This window comes from Vigna umbellata, chromosome 4 (genome assembly GCF_029865625.1).
Source record: "Vigna umbellata cultivar VRB3 chromosome 4, Vumbellata_1.0, whole genome shotgun sequence".
Classification (NCBI taxonomy): Eukaryota; Viridiplantae; Streptophyta; class Magnoliopsida; order Fabales; family Fabaceae; genus Vigna; species Vigna umbellata.
Genome location: NC_142168.1, coordinates 49,957,662 through 49,976,263, shown reverse-complemented (window position 1 = coordinate 49,976,263; position 18,602 = coordinate 49,957,662). Strand labels below are relative to the sequence as shown.

The following is an 18,602-nucleotide window of genomic DNA, read 5'->3' as shown; positions in this document are numbered from 1 at the left end:
ATTGAATTGATACAAATTTCAAAACATAGGTACCAAATGCCTACATTTTTAAAACCGGGTACTAAACAGAAAATTACCTCCTAACATGGGGACTAAGTAGGTAATTAAGCCTTTTTTATATATTTCGTGATATGGATGTAATTACGATCAAAATAGTGAACATATAACCCCATTCATAACAAAAATAAAAAACAAATAAATTTAAAATTATAAAATATATTCAATATATTGAATTTTTTAATAAAAATATTAAAATCTATAAAAACTTAAAATTAAATAAGTTTATTTATTTTATAATAAATGTAAAATTGAGTTTTATGCAATCATAATTTTAATCTTTAAGTTAATTTTGAATTCTTCATTTTTTCTAATAAATTTTTTTATTAAAGTCCTCAATAGAAAAACGTGAACAAAGAAAATAAAATAAGACAGCTTATCAGAGATAGTTGATCAAACCCTTTGGATATCATATCACACTATCTTTTTATTTTTCTTTCCAGAAAATAAAGAAATGGTATGATACTTCGGTTTGTATGGATAAACTCGAAGAAATCACAATGACCACAAGAGAAACGTTAAGTAGAAAAAGAAAAGAAACTTGAGGTCACCAAAATCCCAAAACTGCATATCTCAGTACATATTGACACTACCAAACATCAAACCAAGTTTGCATGCAAAATTCTTCCAGTCTCCACTCCAACCACAACAACGAACGGCTCGAACTCTGAAACTGTGAATACAAACAAACAATCCAAACGAGAGAAAGCATGTTACTCCATCCCGTGCTTTCTCTTTCTCCCTTTCCCTCTCTCATTTCGAACCGTTCGCTTCGGTTTCGTCCTCGTCGGAGGCACTTCGCTCCCCGCCGCGCCGTCCAGTGCGCTGCCGCGGCCTCCGGCGGCGACGAGTTCACCGCGAAGTCGGGGTACCTGTTCGAGCTGAGCGCGACAGAGGCGGATTCGCTGGCGGAGTACCGGATTCCGAAAATCGCAGCCATTTATGGGCGGAAGCCTCTACTTGTGGCTCGCCGGTTGGTACAGACCGGGCTCGCGTTCGGGAAGTGGTTTGGTCTGCGTTACATCGACACCCTCTTGGACCGCTCCGAGACAATGTTTCAGGTTTCGTAACGCTCTTTTTGTTGTGCTTGTGAATTCACGTTCGGAGGTTGTGGTTTCGTTTTTTCATTTATTGGAGTAATGAATTTTATACAAATTTATAAGAAATGGTGTGTTGTTATAGTGATAAAGTAGGACTTAGTGAAAGTATTACCTCAACTAGAGATAGGCGAAATTTAGAGTGTATAAAAGGATGTAAAATTAGATATAAAGCCAATTTAGAATATATAAATGAGTGCAAATTTTATCTTATAAACTGTTGTGAAGTTGTGAAGTTGAGATAGACTTAAAATTCAGATCTTAACAAACTTTGTATGAACTGGTTTTTGTTGCTGGAATTGAGCATATTTTTTTACGGTGGAGGTTTCTTTTTGAAACTTATGGAATAAGACTATGTTTAGAGTAACTTTTCATATGCAGTTATAGAGTAGAAAAAAACATAAAATGAATTGAACTTCTCTCATAATAAGTTATAGTAGAGCTTTTATAAATGTTGAGTGCAAAATTTGATTGTAGTTTATGGTAAAAATTTATTTAGTTCTATCTTCTTATTTTCTTTTCTTGTAAGTGTTTACAAAGAAGTATATTCAGATAAGGCCTAAGTGAAGATTCTTGAGATATTTTATTTGTGACTTGTATTGGAAAAAAATACTTTTATTTATTTATTTGTTCTTTCGTTTTGCAGGTTAGAGCTGCAGAGCTAAGGAAAATATTGGTAGAGCTTGGGCCGGTATGTAATGCTGGTTATTTTTTTAGTAGGGTTGATTTTTTTTTCTTTAACTTGCCATTTTTGTCTTTGAACTTTGGCATTTTTGGATTGAGAAAGGGCGTAATGGCAAGGGTCATTGATGCTATTGACCTATTCATTCTTCCAGATTGATAAATTTTGTGACAGTAGTTGTGAATTTGTTTCCTATCTGTTTTTATTATTTTTTTCATGGATTTTTTGTCCTCAGCTTTTTGGGTTAACAAATTGTTCTTTACCATAATTTCCCACATCCCTTTTTCCCCTCTCTGTCCCATCTTTTATCTTTATCTTTCTTCGGAATCTTATTTTTTTCTCTTGTAACTTGTTCAATAGTCGGACTGAATGAATCAAATCTTTTAATTCCTAGATATTGCTCCTCTAAACTAGGAGGTCTTTCTGATAATGTCATTTGAACTGTGCTTACTTAAATCTGATAAATTTGAACTTTTTTTTTTCTATCCTAGAGCTATCTGTTGTGACACCTCAACAGTACTTTAAAATGTCCGGGAATCTCCATAAGTTCCCTTCATCTCCTACTCCATCCTCTTCGGTATGGAAAAATTTCCCTATTCTAGGTTGGTATAGGGGGAATATAGACTTTAAAGACTAAAGTGAGTCTTGAATATTACTAATGACACAATAGATGAATACTATATTGATGCATAAGATGAATAATAATTTACTTTAGTATTTGTTTTTGTTAAATCAGCATGACCATAAGCCAAAATATCTTATGTCTTAATTGCTATTTTATATTACTTTCTTGCAGGCATATATCAAAATTGCCCAGGCTATATCATCTCGTGCTGTAAGTTTATTTTTATCTGTCACATTAAAACTTATGTCCGTGTTCTTTTTGTTTTTTCTCATCTCTGTGACCCTTCTTCTAACTCTTTCCTGTTATTAGATTTCAATTGCCACTTAAAAGAGGACTATAGGTGAAGGAATTTAATGAAAACTGGGTTTTACTTGTTGGCGATAAAGCGTTAGACTTCCATCCTCATTATGCAGTTTAAGACTATTAAAACTATACACAGCATAACCAGCAGCCAAGATTCCTATTAATTTTTACCACTGATGATGAAGACTACATGCAATGTAACATCATTAAGGATGCTTTTTTTCTTTCATTGGGTATATTTTCAGTTCCTTTAGGACACACATAAGGGGAATGTGAAAATAAAATAGAATTAAGCGAAAGTTAATTAAACATTTAGAATGCCGGTTTCCCAAGTTTTTTGTAGTTCAAACCTTCTCAATATTGAATATAGGCCTTAAACACAGATACCTAAAAATATTACATATGATGATCTGATCTTGTGTTAGATGTGGTTGATTTACAGGTTTGTGAATTGAACAGGTGTTATATTCTGTCAATTATTTGAATATTATTATTGTATTCCAAATTTGTTTACCAATTAAGATTTAGTATTTAAATGCAGTTTCTAATTTGTACATGAGAATTATGTTGAACTGTAATTTTATGCTCATTTTCTGTTAATATCAGTCACTTTAATTTACAGTGACTGTCATTAAGATATGCAATTTGAACGAAGTTTTCCTTGTAGGATTTGATACCACCATCATATCTAGATGAACTCTCATTGCTACAAGATCGAATAAATCCATTTTCCTCTGAAGTTGCGTTTAGTATGATAGAACAAGAACTTGGTTTATCTTTGGTAGAACTTTTCTCTGAGATTTCACCTGAGCCTGTAGCTGCAGCATCCCTTGGGCAGGTTCATTTATTTGGCCATTTTGGCAACCTTTTTTTTCTAACGATTGCAGATATTCTGTGAATGTGTATGTATTTCTTAATTTTAGATTTTGTTTTCTTAAACATGGAATACCTGTCTGTGAAGCATAGGTTTATCAAGCTAGGCTTCGCAAATCAGGACAGGTTGTTGCTGTTAAAGTCCAAAGACCAGGAGTTCAAGCAGCAATTTCCCTTGACATATTAATCCTGCGTGTCATGGCTGGATTGGTTCGGAGAGCTGGCAAATTTAATACAGATCTTCAGGTGAAGTTGTAGTATAAGACTAAGTTTAATTTATGGAATGTAAGAATTTTGATTCTATTAACACCAAAATGGTTATACTGATGCCTCAACTTCTAGATCAGTCGATATGGAGTTATTATTTTTCTGTGAACTCAGTTTTGGAGGGTAGTGAGGCATAGTTCATATTGCCTTTATTGTATCCTTCAATCTTGTATCTATCTGCATGTGTTTGTTATTTTGAAGTTCTATATTGCATTGGTTTATTAAGCATGGATTCCTATATATGCAGGCACTTGTTGATGAGTGGGCATCAAGCCTTTTCCGGGTATGCATTGTTTTCTTGTATTTTCACCATAATGATGTTCTAGATAGAGCATGCGTGATTGCATTTGGTAGAGAACTAAGAAGAATATGAATGAGGGCTAGAAAGTGTAAAGAGAAAAGGATTTTCTGGATCAAGGAAGTGTCCTTTGTTGCTAATCCTGCTTCATTAATCTAGAAAGTCCTTTCTTCTTTAGCGTTACAAGGCCCCTATTATTCTCTTCTTAGGTATCTATCAGTATATTACACAATAATATGAAATTGTTTTCACTATTTCTTATACAAACTTATTGAAACAGAAATAAACCTGAAAACTAAATGATTTTTGTAACTAAAATTGAAAATAGAAGATGAAAACATAGAGCATTTTCTCAAACCAAATGGCCCTCAATATATCTGAAGCTTTTATCTCTAAGTTGTGGTTGTAATTGAAGTTAAAATCCAAGTCAACACTTTTTCTGTTAGGTTTCTTACTTGAAGGAACCAAAGAAACGTAATGGGGTTGGAGAATACATTGAAAATACCTTGTGTTATTGATTCTATTCAATTGATACACACAAAAGATTATCCAAGGACTCAGCATCCCCTCACACAAGATAGAAAAGATCCTGTCCAAACTCCTAGCAAACATCCAAAAACTCCCTTCACAACAGGCCCCTTCAATTATATAAAGGCTTCCACCAGAAACCTTTCCCTAACTCACCAACCCCCTTAGCAACCTATTTCTTTTATAGGTATCCTCCTAACATATACAATCATTATCCTATCAGTTTCTGTTAGGTTCCTGGGTTTGGAACCTAACAAGAAAACACTCAAAAGATAGAAACAAAAATGAAAGAATGAGTTTTGCTATTATTCACCGTAAACGAATCTCTTTACAAGGACTGGGTTTGGGAGCATAACCTCCCTCTAGAGAGCCTAACCTCCCTCCTCAGGATGACAAACCCTGTTAGACTACAATCAAACAATCCACCCCCCACTACAATTGATTATTTGCTATTTATTCAACCAATAACCCCGCTCTTCCTAACTGCTAAGGCAGTTAAGGCAGTTGGGCATTTAATGTTTTATTCCTTCACTCGTAAACTCTCCATCCCTAACATTACACCCCGCTGCCGAACAACCTTGTCCTCAAGGTTGGAAACGGGAGACTTGATCTCATGGCTCCTCTTCATCATCGTGTACTCATATGAATGGAACCCTCTGGCAATTGCCCTCCAACTCAGGTCTGGAGGTTTGGGTGGTGGCAATTCCTCCTCCAATGACTTCCATTCTTCTTGGATTTTATTAGCTTCCAACATTCTGGTCACCTCTTTTCCAGAATTATAATCCTTGAAGAAATGGTCTTCGATGTCTTTCAAAGCTTCAAAAAGTTCTCTCCCGTCTGCAGGTTCCTCACGAACGGCAAGGCCCTTCTTTTGTTCGCTGGTCCACCTCTTCACAAAATCCATCCTTCTCTCCCGACCATTGATTCTTCCATCCACCTTTCCCTCCTTAGCCTTCATTCTAATTGTAAGCCCGTTCGGCCAATTACTGAGATTGTTTGGACTGTAAGACCGTTCGGCCTTTGAATGTAACTGTAAGACCGTTCGGCCAATGACTAGGAGATCGTTTTGAGTGTAAAACCATTCGGCCTTTGACTATAAATGTAAGATCATTCGGTTCCTCTGTCCTTTCACGTTCGGATTCGGCAGTTCTTTCCCGTTCGTTTCCGGACCGTTCGGTTCCTTCAGTCCTCTCGGGTTCGCAGCTTGTAGTGCTAGCCCGTTCGGCTTCGTCAAGCCTCTCCCGTTGGGTCCAGCAGTCTTCTCTTGTTCGGATCTGACCGACCGCTCGGCCACTCTCAATCGACCTGGGCTATAGCGCTTGGCCTCCGACCGTTCGGTAACTCTCGATCGGTAACTCTCGATCGGCCTGGGTTATAGCGATCGGCCTCGAACCGTGTCACCTCACCGTTCGTTCGTCCCCAAGACGACTTGTCTTCTATGGCCTCGGACCGCTCGGCCACTCTCGATCGGCATGGGCTGTAGCACTTGTCCTCAGACCGCTCGGCAACTTTCGATCTGCTTGGTTTATAGCAATTGGTCTCGGACCGTGTCACCTCACCGCACGTTCGTCCCCCAGACAATTGGTCTTCTATGGCCTTAGACTGCTCGACCACTCCCGATCGGTATGGGCTATAACACTTGTCCTCAGACCGTTCGGCAACTCTCTGGAACTCCTCAACATCCCTTGCGATCCGCATTGCCACCATCCATTCCTGCGGTTCATGTTGTCGGACTTGATTCCGGATGTCCTCTTTCAATCCCACAAGAAAATATCCCAATAGCTGCTCGTCCGGTACCCTCTTCGTTCGACCGACCAATATCTTGAAGTATTGTACATACTCGTCCATCGTCCCCGTCTGTCTCAATGCCGTCAACCGCTCAACAATGGTTCCAAACCTTATCACCAGGGCTTCCTTCAAACCATCCCATGAACGATTCTTGGCTTTCTCCTTCCAAGCTCTGACCCAGTAGCCAGCGCTGGCTACTGGGTCAGAGCTTGGAAGGAGAAAGCCAAGAATCGTTCATGGGATGGTTTGAAGGAAGCCCTGGTGATAAGGTTTGGAACCATTGTTGAGCGGTTGACGACATTGAGACAGACGGCGACGGTGGACGAGTATGTACAATACTTCAAGATATTGGCGGGTTGAACGAAGAGGGTGTCGGACGAGCAGCTGTTAGGGTATTTTCTTGCGGGATTGAAAGAGGACATTCGAAGTCAAGTCCGACAACATGACCCACAAGAATGGATGGTGGCCATGCGGATCGCAAGGGATGTTGAGGAGTTCCAGAGAGTCGCCGAACGGTCCAAGGACAAGTGCTATAGCCCATGCCGATCGGTCGTTGCCGAGCAGTCTGAGAAAATAGAAGACCAGTCGTCTTGGGGATGAACGAGCGGTGAGGTGACACGGTTCGAGGCCGATTGATATAGTCCAGGCCGATTGGGAGTGGCCGAGCGGTCCGAGGACAATCACCACGACAACAAGGTTCAACCGAACGATATCAACAGGAGAAGACGAGCGGTAACATGGGCCAATCACCCAGGTCGATCGGAAGCCGTCAAGAAGGTGGGGTCAATATGGAACACCCCGAATCTGCCGTACTCAGAATTCCAAAAACGGAGAGAGAAGGGAAGGTGTGTCAGGTTTGGGGGACCGTTTGGTCAAGGCCATCAATGCCCAGAAAGGAGTCTAGGGATGGTTATTTTGGGGGAGGATGAAGAGGTGGAGACTGAGGTAGCTAAGACAGAATTAGACCGGAAGCAGATGGAGTTGTCCGCTTTCTCGGTTGGAGACCTCACTCAACCAAAAACGATGAAGCCACACGGTTTGATAGAGGGCCGAATGGGTTTGATTAATTTCATAGGCAAGGGTCTGGTAGAGGAACAGGGCTTACCCATGGAGGATACCCAACCGTACCAGGTGAGATTGGGGGATGAGCAGAGGAAGAAAACCAACATGAACCGAACGGTTGAAGGCAGGAGGAAGGAACCGAACAGTAGAAAAGCATGGGAAAGCAAGTCGAGCGGTATAAAGATAGGGAGAAGAGAATCGAACGGTAAAAGAAGCTATTTTCCAGGGAAGAAAAATATGCTCCTCACCTTCAAGGAAATAATGAAGACACGAAAATGGTCCCATAAATTCGGTCTCTCATTTCGACCACCACCCAAGCCCCCTGACCCCGAAGAGTACCAAACGGTAAGGAAATGGGAAGAAGAGTACCGAAGGGAATGGAGTCAAAACGGTAGGGGAATAAGAGTGAAGCACCGAACGATGTCTATAATAATACCGAACGGTATAAGGTTGCTAATACCGAACGGTAAATGATGAATTAAAAGGGCAGGGAATTTTGTAAGGTTGCTAGGGGGAGCGAGAGATAACAAGATGATGAAGAGGAGTCAAGAGACCAAGCTTTTCGGCTCCAACCTTGAGGACAAGGTTGTTCTGCAGCGGGGTGTAATGTTAGGATATAGGGTGGTAAGGGTATAATGGGTAATGTGTTTAGGATAGAAGTAAAGAGCGGGAAAGTTTGTTAGGCTATTAGAGGGAGAAATTGTATAAATAAGACCCTGTTATGTTGTCAAGGGCATCATTGAGTATTATTTTGTAGATCTGGACTTTGACTAGAAGAGGGGGATTAGGCCTCCGTTAGGGCTAAGAGGGGGATTAGGCTTCCATTAGCGCTATCAATGTACATCGTTCTCAATTTCAATACAAAAACCCATTATTTCATTGTTCTTTCTATCTTCTGAGTGTGTTCTTGTTAGGTTCCAAACCTAGGTACCTAACAGTGGCTGTTAGCCTTTGAAGGCCTCCCTTATGTTACTCATGGAAATCATGTTCTTGAAGTTTTGTTGTTGTTCGCCACTATTGATGGCAATCCAGTCCCTGCAGTTTGTTGTTGTTCGCCATTGGAGGCCCTTCATCTGTTCTTGTAGTTTGTTGTTGTTTGCTGTTGCAAGTCATCATCCATTTTTGATGGAAATCTCTCTCGTCCATTGCTGTCCAAGTTGAAGTTTCATGGTGCTAGTTCGCCCTCGTCCATTGCTGTCCAAGTTGAAGTTTCATTGTGCTAGTTCGCTTTTGTCCATTGCTGTCCAATTTGGTTTATTGACGTTCTCTACAATTGAGTTTGACTACTCCAAGCTTGGTTCATACAATCTTGTATGATCCAGCTTGAGGGGCAGTGTTGTAATTTGAGATAATATCTTTAGAATCTTCCTAATTAGAGGAAATAGATATATAATCTTTTATTTTATTTTTACTTTCCTAGTTTCCCATTTTCCTTTTTAGGAGAATTAGATTACTACAAATAGAGGGTATCAGAATGTATTTTTTATGATTGAGAATAATAAATTAGTCTTACTTTTCCACACAAGCTGATGACAATTATTAAATTATATGATATTGCTAAAAATCATTTTCTAGTATACAACTTATGAGAGTGAAATGAAGAGAATTCGAAGAGATACATCTAGGAACTAGGTCTGATACAAAGCACATAGCACCTTACAATAAATCGTATTGAAGACTATTTATTCTAAAAGTCTCAACACTTCTTTTACCACATATGGGATAGAAGGCACGATGAGGCTTTTACAGTTGGCATATATCACATTTGAAAGACCCAACAGACTATTTGGTAAACTAATGAGTGAACAAGAATTTAATGAGGTTGAATGATTGATGTTGAAGTCTTCTGTAATGATTTGGAAACTTGTCCGTGCTTTTGATGTTGTTTGCTGGCTTATGATGGATAGTGGCAACTTTTTATATAGTTGTGGCAATCGGACTCCCAAGATTGGGAACTCTGATACCAATTTGAACTATGGCAGAAAATAAAGAACTATTTTGTTGATTACAATCACAGTAGTTACATTCTCATCACCTTTATATGCAATAATCAAACTCTTTAAAACAAGGAAATAAAAATATATTGAAATAAATAGGAAAACTCTAAAGATGTTTTCATTTTATAGAATTGTATATGTTCTGAATGAATTGTGTCTAGTGCAGACCACACACAACATGTATTTATAGCATAATACAAAATCAATTATAATAAATACTCTTAATAATTAGGAATCAATCATCCTAATTTCCTAAATTATGTAATGCCTAATTCTCTAGAAACCTGTAATAGCTAATTGCATTCTAACACTCTCCCTCAAGCTAGAGCATATATGTCATATATACCAAGCTTGTTACAAATGTACTCAATCCGAGGGCCTCTAAGGGACTTGTTGAACATGTCAGCGAATTGATTGCTAGAGTTGACAAAATTAATAGTGATTTCTCTAGAGAGCACCTTTTCTCTAACAAAGTGACAATCAATTTCAATGTGTTTGGTTCTTTTGTGGAAAATCGGGTTTGATGCAATGTAAAGTGCAACTTGATTGTCACAAATAAGCCTTGCTTCGTGGATGTCTTCTAGTTTTAGTTGTAGAAGTAGTTGCCTAAGCCACATAAGCTCACAAGTAGTTGCTGCCATAGCACAATATTCTGCTTCTACACTAGATCAAGTAACTATATTTTGCTTCTTGCTTCTTCTTTCTCCATGAGATAAGGTTTCCTCCAATAAAAACACAGTACCTAGGATTGGATCTTCTATCTGATGGTGATCCACACAATCCGCATCAGAGTAACAAGTGATCTTAGCTGCCTTTGTCTTCATACAATAATTCTCGTTCTGGAGCATTTTTTATGTATCAAAGAATACGTGTCACAACATCCCAATGGCTATCACAAGGTGCATTCAGAAATTGGCTTACCATACTAATCGCAAAAGTGATGTCAAGTCTGGTCATAGTGAGAGATAGTTGAGTCTGCCTACCAGGCGACAATATCTTTACAGGTTTTTCAACGGCTCCCCCTGACCTGGAAGAAGCTTGATATTGGGATCCATAGGAGTATCACAAGGATGAAAATCAAGTATTGTAGTTTCCGTAATAATGTCTAGGGCATACTTATGTTGTTGATTAATGACAATTCTAGAAGCAGATTAAGCAACTTCAATGCCTAAAAAATATTTTAGAGGGTTAAATTTTTAGTATGAAACTGCTGTAAAAGATGCTCTTTGAGTTGTCGAATCCCAGTCTCATTGTCACCTGTGATCAACATAAACAACAAGGTAAACGCACTTGCCAGAAGAGGAGTGAAAAGAAAAGACAAAATGATCAACCTCACACCTGGTCATGCCAAATTGTATCAAGATTGAACTAAAATGACCAAACGAAGCCAAGCAGATTGCTTCAAACCAGAGAGACTATTGAAGCTTACAAACCCAAATTATGTAACACCTAATTCCTTAGAAATCTGTAACAACTGATCTCATTCTAACACTTTTAATCACTATGAAGATATTGATGATATTTTTATCCTAATAATCCTCTATTTACAACATATTCTAATAAATCTAGTTCTAATAAGATTTTCTTATAATTTTGAAGATCCTAATTGAATTAGGAAATAAATCAAAATATAAAAGAAAAATAAATCCTAAGAGATCATCTAATTACTTTAAAATATTCTTAATTAATATCTTTAGATATTTTTTATATTTCTAATATTGATTTGTAAGGCAAAATGATATCAACCTATTATTTTCATATATAATGTTTCAAAAATAAAACTCTTAGAAATTCAAATTGAATACAGGTAAATCACCTTGAATGCAGGAGATGGACTACAATAACGAAGCAAGCAATGGTATCAAGTTCAGGTAAGTGAATGTGAATGAGACTTTTGAAAAAGATTACTTATGGTCTCAGTTTGTATTATTAGAGAAAATAGTTGACTTTGCTTTTCAGTTTAATTCCCATTCTGTTACAATTAATTTGCTAACTCAGCAATGTGTCAGAATGATTGCTACAAAAGCTTGCTCTCTTGTATCCTATCTCTTAATAAATGGCCTCATAATTTTCTCTTCACTTTGACTGTATTTCCTGAATTGTATTTTGATGTATGGTCTGAAAGCACGTGATTAAGGTCTGGTTCTTGTCATAATTATAGACGTTAGCGCATATTCTACTCAAATTTGGTGTCATAAGTTGAAACTCTTTTTTCTCTTTTCTATTTTATTCTCTTGATATTGATTTCTGGTTTAGGAAGATGAAATGATCAAAGGTATTGCAGGAGTTTGGTTTTAGCATGATTACATAAGCTCTTAGACTGTGGGTTTGGGCCTACCTGAACCCTTAAAAGTTAGCTCATAGGATAAGGGATGCCTCCAATTATATGCATTGTGTTGGCATTATCTATAGTCAATGTGCAACTAGAGTTTTTCTTAATATATTCTCTTACACTCAACATTGTTTGATAGGATATAATGTGATAGGATATAATGGGTGCAGGATAGAAATAAACATATTAGGAATTAGTTGTTAGTTGGTTCAGGTAGCAATCAAGAAAACACACCCAACTCTCAAGGGAGCACTCTCCCTCCACAGGAACAACCTCCTGTACACAACTAATATCAAAAGCTCCTTCTGACACAAGACCTCCCTGCCTTCTTATAAAGGCCCCCAACTAACTAACCAACTAACAACTAATTCCTAATAAGTTTACTTCTATCCTGCACCTATTATATCCTATCACTGTTGGGTTTGGTGCATAATAATATACTTAGTAAACCAATAACAGGTCTGATGCCATCTTAAAATGTGGGTAATTCATCCGTAAAAGCCAGTTCATAGGATTAGGGTTGCCCCCTCTTTTATACACTAACTTAGCACTAATTCTAGTCAGCACGAGACTTGGTTTTTCCCAATGGAAGTCTTTCCTAGCGATGCAAATTTGATGTACCTCTTGTTTTTTTATTTAGCCATTACTATGGTTATTGATTGCTTATCTGTTCTGTGTATACAGGAATTTATATGGTTCCATACAAGATGTGGTGGTTCCTTTAATGTATATGGAATACACAACTCGCAAGGTCCTAGTTATGGAGTGGATTGAGGTATTTTATGATTTGTCATCTGTTTGCTGTATTCTGGCTATAATAGTTCAGTATTTGTATAAATAAGATACATAGTTAATTTTATTACATATCTCTGTGAATGAGATGAGCAACTTTGCCATTAGGAAATATCCTAAATATCCTTTTGTGATGACTTGGGCATGAACACTTGATACGTACCTAGAGAAATGGTTATATTGTCAACTCCTTCCTAAATGATGTGATGTGCATTTCAAGTTTTGACATTTAGTTCTTGGATATATGCCTCAAGTGTGTCTCCCTTGAAAACAAGTTAAGGCACGTGGGGCAATTGTTTCTTTACATATTCTATTTTGTTGCCTACTAAAACAATTTAGACCTCGGCCGATTTATTATCTTACTATAGTCTATGTATTGCAGGGGAAAAAGTTGTCTGAAGTGAAGGATCTCTACTTGATTGAGGTCATTTATGAAACTAGTATCAAAAGCACGTTATTCTATATTTTCTAATCTGTAAAATTCTTAGATTTTGCATTACCATGCTAATCATGTTTTGTATTTCTTGTTGATGATTAGGTAGGAGTTTATTGCTCATTCAATCAACTTCTTGAGTGTGGGTTCTATCATGCAGATCCACACCCAGGAAATCTTCTTCGAACATATGATGGCAAATTAGCTTATTTGGGTAATTGAAGATTAAGTATTTAATATTTCAAATCCTTTGGCTTTTTGGTTAATGCTTAAACAAATTTGTCTTATTTCAGAGATTTAATGATAGAAACAAGCCAAATTCTTCGAATCAATAGATCATTTCTTTGATTTAATGGTGTATTCTTTCTCTTCTTCTGCTCTAGATTTTGGTATGACAGGTGAGTTCACGCAAGAATTACGCGATGGATTCATGGAAGCTTGTTTACATCTTGTAAACCGTGATTTTGATGCATTGGCTAAGGACTTTGTCACTCTTGGGTATTTATATTTATTTATGTTCCCTTGAAGTTATTAAAGTGACTATTCTTATTGAAGTAAGATATCAATGCTTGTAAATTTTATCAGGCTTCTTCCAGCAACTGCAGACAAAGAAGCTGTTACAAAGGCTTTGACAGGTTTTTTGCTTTGTTGTTTAATTGAATTTTAGACAGTTGTGTTGTGACTATGCTGTAGGTAATGTTCCTCTTTGTAGAGATTATAATTGTTAATTTTGTCACTTGCATCTGTTCTTGATAGGGGTCTTCCAAAATGCTGTTGCCAAAGGAGTTCGTAATATCAGCTTTGGAGACCTTTTAGGAAACTTAGGAACCACCATGTAAGCTCTTTGTTAATGGTTGACGCATTAGATATATAATTGTTGAATCTACCATATTCATATTTATATGGACGGTCTGCATATTGCTGATTTTCAATATACTAACAAATATCATCTAGATTGCAAAGTTGTCTGTAAAAGGGATATTTATGGCCAATACTTATTTCAAATTGCAAACTGTGGTTTAAACAATTTTTTAACTCAAATCCAACAGGCTATACTGATGCAATGTACTAAATTATAATATAAATAAATATTTTGAACTCAGAAAACCATAATTCATGACTGTAGGAGAATATAAGTGTTAGATGTTAAGTTGTGTGTTTATGTTAATTGGGCTCAGCCCATTCTGTATTTAAGGTTTAACCCTTATCTTACATTATAAATAAACTACCCTATGTGTATGCTAAACACATAAGGAAGATTTCTCTTAATCTTCTCTACTATTTCATAATAAGAAATAATCAACTCTCCAATTTTGTTGTTTAGATCTATTCTTTTAGCTGTTAGGTGTCCTTTCAGTTAAGTGATTATAATTGGGAGTTATAACTGTTACAGCTGTCACCTCATGCAGCAATAACTTCTCCTTTGCCTATACTAATACATTCTCTGTATATTAAATAGTGTCATTTTTGTTCCTTGCTGCTTTTTTGTCTTCCCGATGTTGGTTGTCTAGTCTATATTTGACTTTGACAAACTGTCATCTCTTTTGTTCTTTTTTCTTCCAGGTATAAATTCAAATTTAGAATACCTTCATACTTCTCGCTTGTCATTAGAAGGTAGTTCTTTCCACAGGTTACTACAACACAACCAATAATGTCTGTTCAAAATTCTAAACAATATTTTGTCTTTAGCCTTGCTGTACTGGAAGGAATTGCAATCAGCTTTAACCCCGAGTACAAAGTTTTGGGTAGTACTTACCCTTGGATAGCCCGAAAAGTACTTACTGATGGCTCTCCTCAGCTTAAATCTTCTTTGGAGAATCTTCTTTACAAGGTAAGCATAAAAGAGGGAAGTCCAAGATTTCTCTGTGGTACCTCACCTGACATCTTGATGATCAATGCTTCTACTTGCTGTAATTAGTGTTGGAATATTTTCTAACATTTCTCACATTATTTTAATTATAATAATTTTTCCAGGATGGAGTTTTTAGAATAGACCGTCTAGAGTCTTTGGTGGTAGAGGTAAAATTATCTTTTAAATTTCTTTACTTTTTTTACTATTTTTGGTATGAAGGCATACTTTTATTATTAATAACGTCTAGAGTCAGTCTGATAAACCTGTTTAGAAACTAAATGGGTCATTGATCAATTGTATGGGTCATTGATTAACAAAATGAGCTTATTTAAAGAATATATAAATTATACTTGTAAGTTCTGATCTTAGAGCTGGATTTTCATCCATTCACTAGTCCGTTTAAACAAAGTACTTGATTGTTATCATTAGGGTTTTCGTTAAATCTGCTAAGGTGTCGTGCTAGTTGTTAGTTATTGCTTAGGATTTAAGAATTAAAAAGATTATATGTTGAAACTTTCCTATTAACTTTGTCATTTATTTCCAATTTAGTATTATATAATGTTGGTTCAGGCATTAAATTACAAATGTACATTGCGAAAGTTTGGTCCTATTTTAGAATCATCCTACTGAGTTAAATCAAGCTATATTACGGAGATATTAGTATCACTGAATGCTTCAAAGTACCTTGTGCATTTTTGGCAAGATATTCCTTCCTAATAAATCTCGTTTCTTGATGAATTTTATTTGTTCAAACCATCCTGATAGAGTTTCATGACAGTCTCTCCGTGCCAAAACAGAAAAGGCCATAGTAAAACAAGTTGAAGGCACTGATTCGAGAATGGTTATGAAGGAAATTCTTTCTTTTACGCTGGCAGAAAAGGTTCTTATTATTCAATATGGATTAACGTTATAATTTTTGCCACCTGTAACTTCTCGCCTCTAAATTGGATCTTGCAAAAATCTTTGCAGGGTGAATTTGTGAGGGAAATAATTGTTCAAGAATTTGCTAAAGTAAGTCTCTTGGTTTTTTATTAGCACTAAATAGCAGTGAGGTATATGAAACAACATTGTTGGATATATGGTCTGAATTTATTGATTTTCTGTTGTAGGATTTGTATGAGGTTTGGTTTTTAACCATGCCAAATAGCTTACCTCACCTAGAAGGATAAGACTTTGTTGTTGTTTTTGTAAGCTGTTTTTTAGTTGGACATTAAGTGTACTACTATAAGTTGTTAGAAGATGTTAGAAGGTTCTAGAGGTCTCTTTGTAATCATTACTTTAGGATTAGAATTCTTTATATATAGAGGTTGATGTATTATTTCAAATCAATCAATTGAATAATAATCCTTTTTTCTTTTAAATTAATCCTTTCAAGTTGGTATAAAGCTTCCGATCTTGGGAGCCTCGCTTTTGCATTTTTCCTTTACAGTCTACTGTTCTTATTAGGGTTGCCCAATGTGCACCCATTTCCTTTAATTATTGGATTTGTCGGAAGTGTACCCAACTTGTGGTTATGGCACTACTTCCCACCATCAACTGCCATATGCTAGAGCTGCACTGTTGTCGGATCATCGCTGGACTTGCCTTCACCAAATTTCTTTTCGAAACTTTTGCCATAGCTTTGTCTTAGCTGTCCAGAGCTTTTGTTGGACCTATCGTACCTGCCTCACTACCACCCTTGCAACTCCTACGTCACCACTGCTATCATTAGAGCTTTTTGTCTTATTGTTTTGTTTCATTTAGCGGGGCCTAAGGAATCCCTGTTATTTATTTTATCCTAACAACTATAATGAAAACTATATGAGATTAATCTCCTTTGTGTTGAATACACATATAGGGCAATCTATTTATAATAAAAGAAATATGGGCTAAGCTCAAAATACAAATAAGAAACAATAACGAACTATATAACAGAATCACATAATTGGAAGTAAGGAAAGTGCTCCTGTAGAGAAGACCCAATATCAAAGATTGGTGGGAAAATTGATCTATCTATCACACACAAGATCAGACATTGCTTATGTAGCACACAAGATCAGACATTGCTTATGTAGTTAGTGTAGTGAGCCAATTTATACATGATCCAAGAGAGAGACACATGCAAGCAGTTAACAAAATTCTCCAATACTTGAAGTCAAATCCAAGAAAGGGGCTATTATGCTGACTATGCACGTTCTATTACTGACAGAAAATCTACTTCTGGGTATTGTGTGTTTCTTGGAGATAGTCTGGTAACATGGAGAAGCAAAAGGCAAGATAGAGTATGCCATTCTAGTGCAGAAGCTGAATTTCGAGCTCTTGCTCAAGGAATGTGTGAAAGACTCTGGATGAAAATTATTTTGGATGATCTTAAAGTCAAAGTGGATAACCCGGTGCAACTACTCTATAACAATAAGTCTGCCATGAGCATAGCCCATAATCCAGTACAACATGACAAAACCAAACACATTGAAATTGACAGACATTTCATCAATGATAATCTTGATAAAGGCTTTGTGATTACAACTCATGTTCCTACAAAACTTCAAATAGCAGATTTTTTTACAAAAGGACTTTCTCCGGGTAGATTTCAAGATCTAGTAGGCAAGTTGGGAATGATTAATATTCACTTACCAACTTGAGGGGGAGTGTTGTAATTAGAGAAGATATCTTTGGATTCTTCCTAATTAGAGAAAATAGATGTATAATCTTCTATTTTATATTGTTTCCCTAGTTTCCCTCTTTTCCTTTTTAGGAGAATTAGATTGTTACAAATAGAGGATATGAGAATGTATTTTTTATTATTCAAATAATAAAATCAGTCCTATTTTCTACTAACATGATCCAATACTCCAAAAGATCAACGATTTGGAGAAAAACCCTAACTCATCCAAATTTCACAATGGAGAATGATCAGCTGAACTACAAAGGGAGATTGGTTCTTTCGGCCTAATCCACATGGATCTAGAGGTTAATTGCATAATTTCATGTAACACAAACATGGGGTCATTCTGGAATTTTCAAAAGATATAGGAAATTGGCACAAACTCTATATTGGGTAGGCATGAAGAGGGATGTGACAGATTTTGTAGCTTCTTGCATGGTGTGCCAACAACACAAGTATTTGGCTTCCTCACCCTAAGGTTTGCTACAACTTTTGTCCATTCCACAGGCCATTGGGATGACACAAGTATGGACTTTATTGTGGGACTCCCCAAATCTAATGGGTATGAGGCAATATTTGTGGTGGTTGATCGATTGAGTAAGTATGGACATTTTATCCCCCTAAAACACCCCTATTTAGCTAGGTCCATAGCCAAAGTATTTGTAAAGGAGGTGGTGAAGCTATATGGAATTCCTTCTTCCATCTTTAGTGAGAGAGACCCCACCTTTATGAGTTTGTTTTGGAAGGAATTGTTTAATCTTCAAGATACTAGATTATTGATGAGTACATCATACCATCCTGAGTTTGATGGACAAACTGAGGTTTTGAATAGGACTGTTAGATATATTATCTTTATCTTTTATCTTTATTAGTTAGTTTGTTACTATTTCTTATTTGTATATTGGGCTTAGCTTATATTTGTTCTATTATAAGTAGATGACCATGTGTGTATATTGAACACAAGGTAGATTT

The 18,602-nt window shown here is 36.7% G+C and overlaps 2 protein-coding genes across 2 annotated transcripts in view; one reads left to right on the top strand and one right to left on the bottom strand.

The window, feature by feature from the left end:
• Positions 1 to 587: 587 nt before the first annotated feature.
• The window catches only part of LOC124829769 (Protein kinase superfamily protein), a 28,154-nt gene continuing 10,139 nt past the window's right edge, over positions 588 to 18,602 (top strand). The window contains exons 1-18 of the mRNA XM_047303332.2: positions 588 to 1,118; positions 1,801 to 1,845; positions 2,633 to 2,671; positions 3,432 to 3,602; positions 3,731 to 3,883; positions 4,152 to 4,187; positions 11,405 to 11,448; positions 12,594 to 12,684; positions 13,084 to 13,125; positions 13,240 to 13,348; positions 13,518 to 13,632; positions 13,720 to 13,769; positions 13,891 to 13,969; positions 14,698 to 14,748; positions 14,824 to 14,965; positions 15,109 to 15,153; positions 15,765 to 15,866; positions 15,956 to 15,997. Of these exons, the coding sequence (XP_047159288.1) occupies positions 768 to 1,118; positions 1,801 to 1,845; positions 2,633 to 2,671; positions 3,432 to 3,602; positions 3,731 to 3,883; positions 4,152 to 4,187; positions 11,405 to 11,448; positions 12,594 to 12,684; positions 13,084 to 13,125; positions 13,240 to 13,348; positions 13,518 to 13,632; positions 13,720 to 13,769; positions 13,891 to 13,969; positions 14,698 to 14,748; positions 14,824 to 14,965; positions 15,109 to 15,153; positions 15,765 to 15,866; positions 15,956 to 15,997 (1,707 nt within the window). The 5' untranslated portion in view covers positions 588 to 767. The remainder of the gene's footprint in view (positions 1,119 to 1,800; positions 1,846 to 2,632; positions 2,672 to 3,431; positions 3,603 to 3,730; positions 3,884 to 4,151; positions 4,188 to 11,404; positions 11,449 to 12,593; positions 12,685 to 13,083; positions 13,126 to 13,239; positions 13,349 to 13,517; positions 13,633 to 13,719; positions 13,770 to 13,890; positions 13,970 to 14,697; positions 14,749 to 14,823; positions 14,966 to 15,108; positions 15,154 to 15,764; positions 15,867 to 15,955; positions 15,998 to 18,602) is intronic.
• On the bottom strand, positions 4,195 to 6,442 carry LOC148200477 (uncharacterized). Its single transcript, XM_088113482.1, has one exon. The coding sequence runs from the start codon at positions 5,686 to 5,688 to the stop codon at positions 5,251 to 5,253; it is 438 nt and encodes a 145-aa protein (XP_087969608.1). The 5' UTR covers positions 5,689 to 6,442; the 3' UTR covers positions 4,195 to 5,250.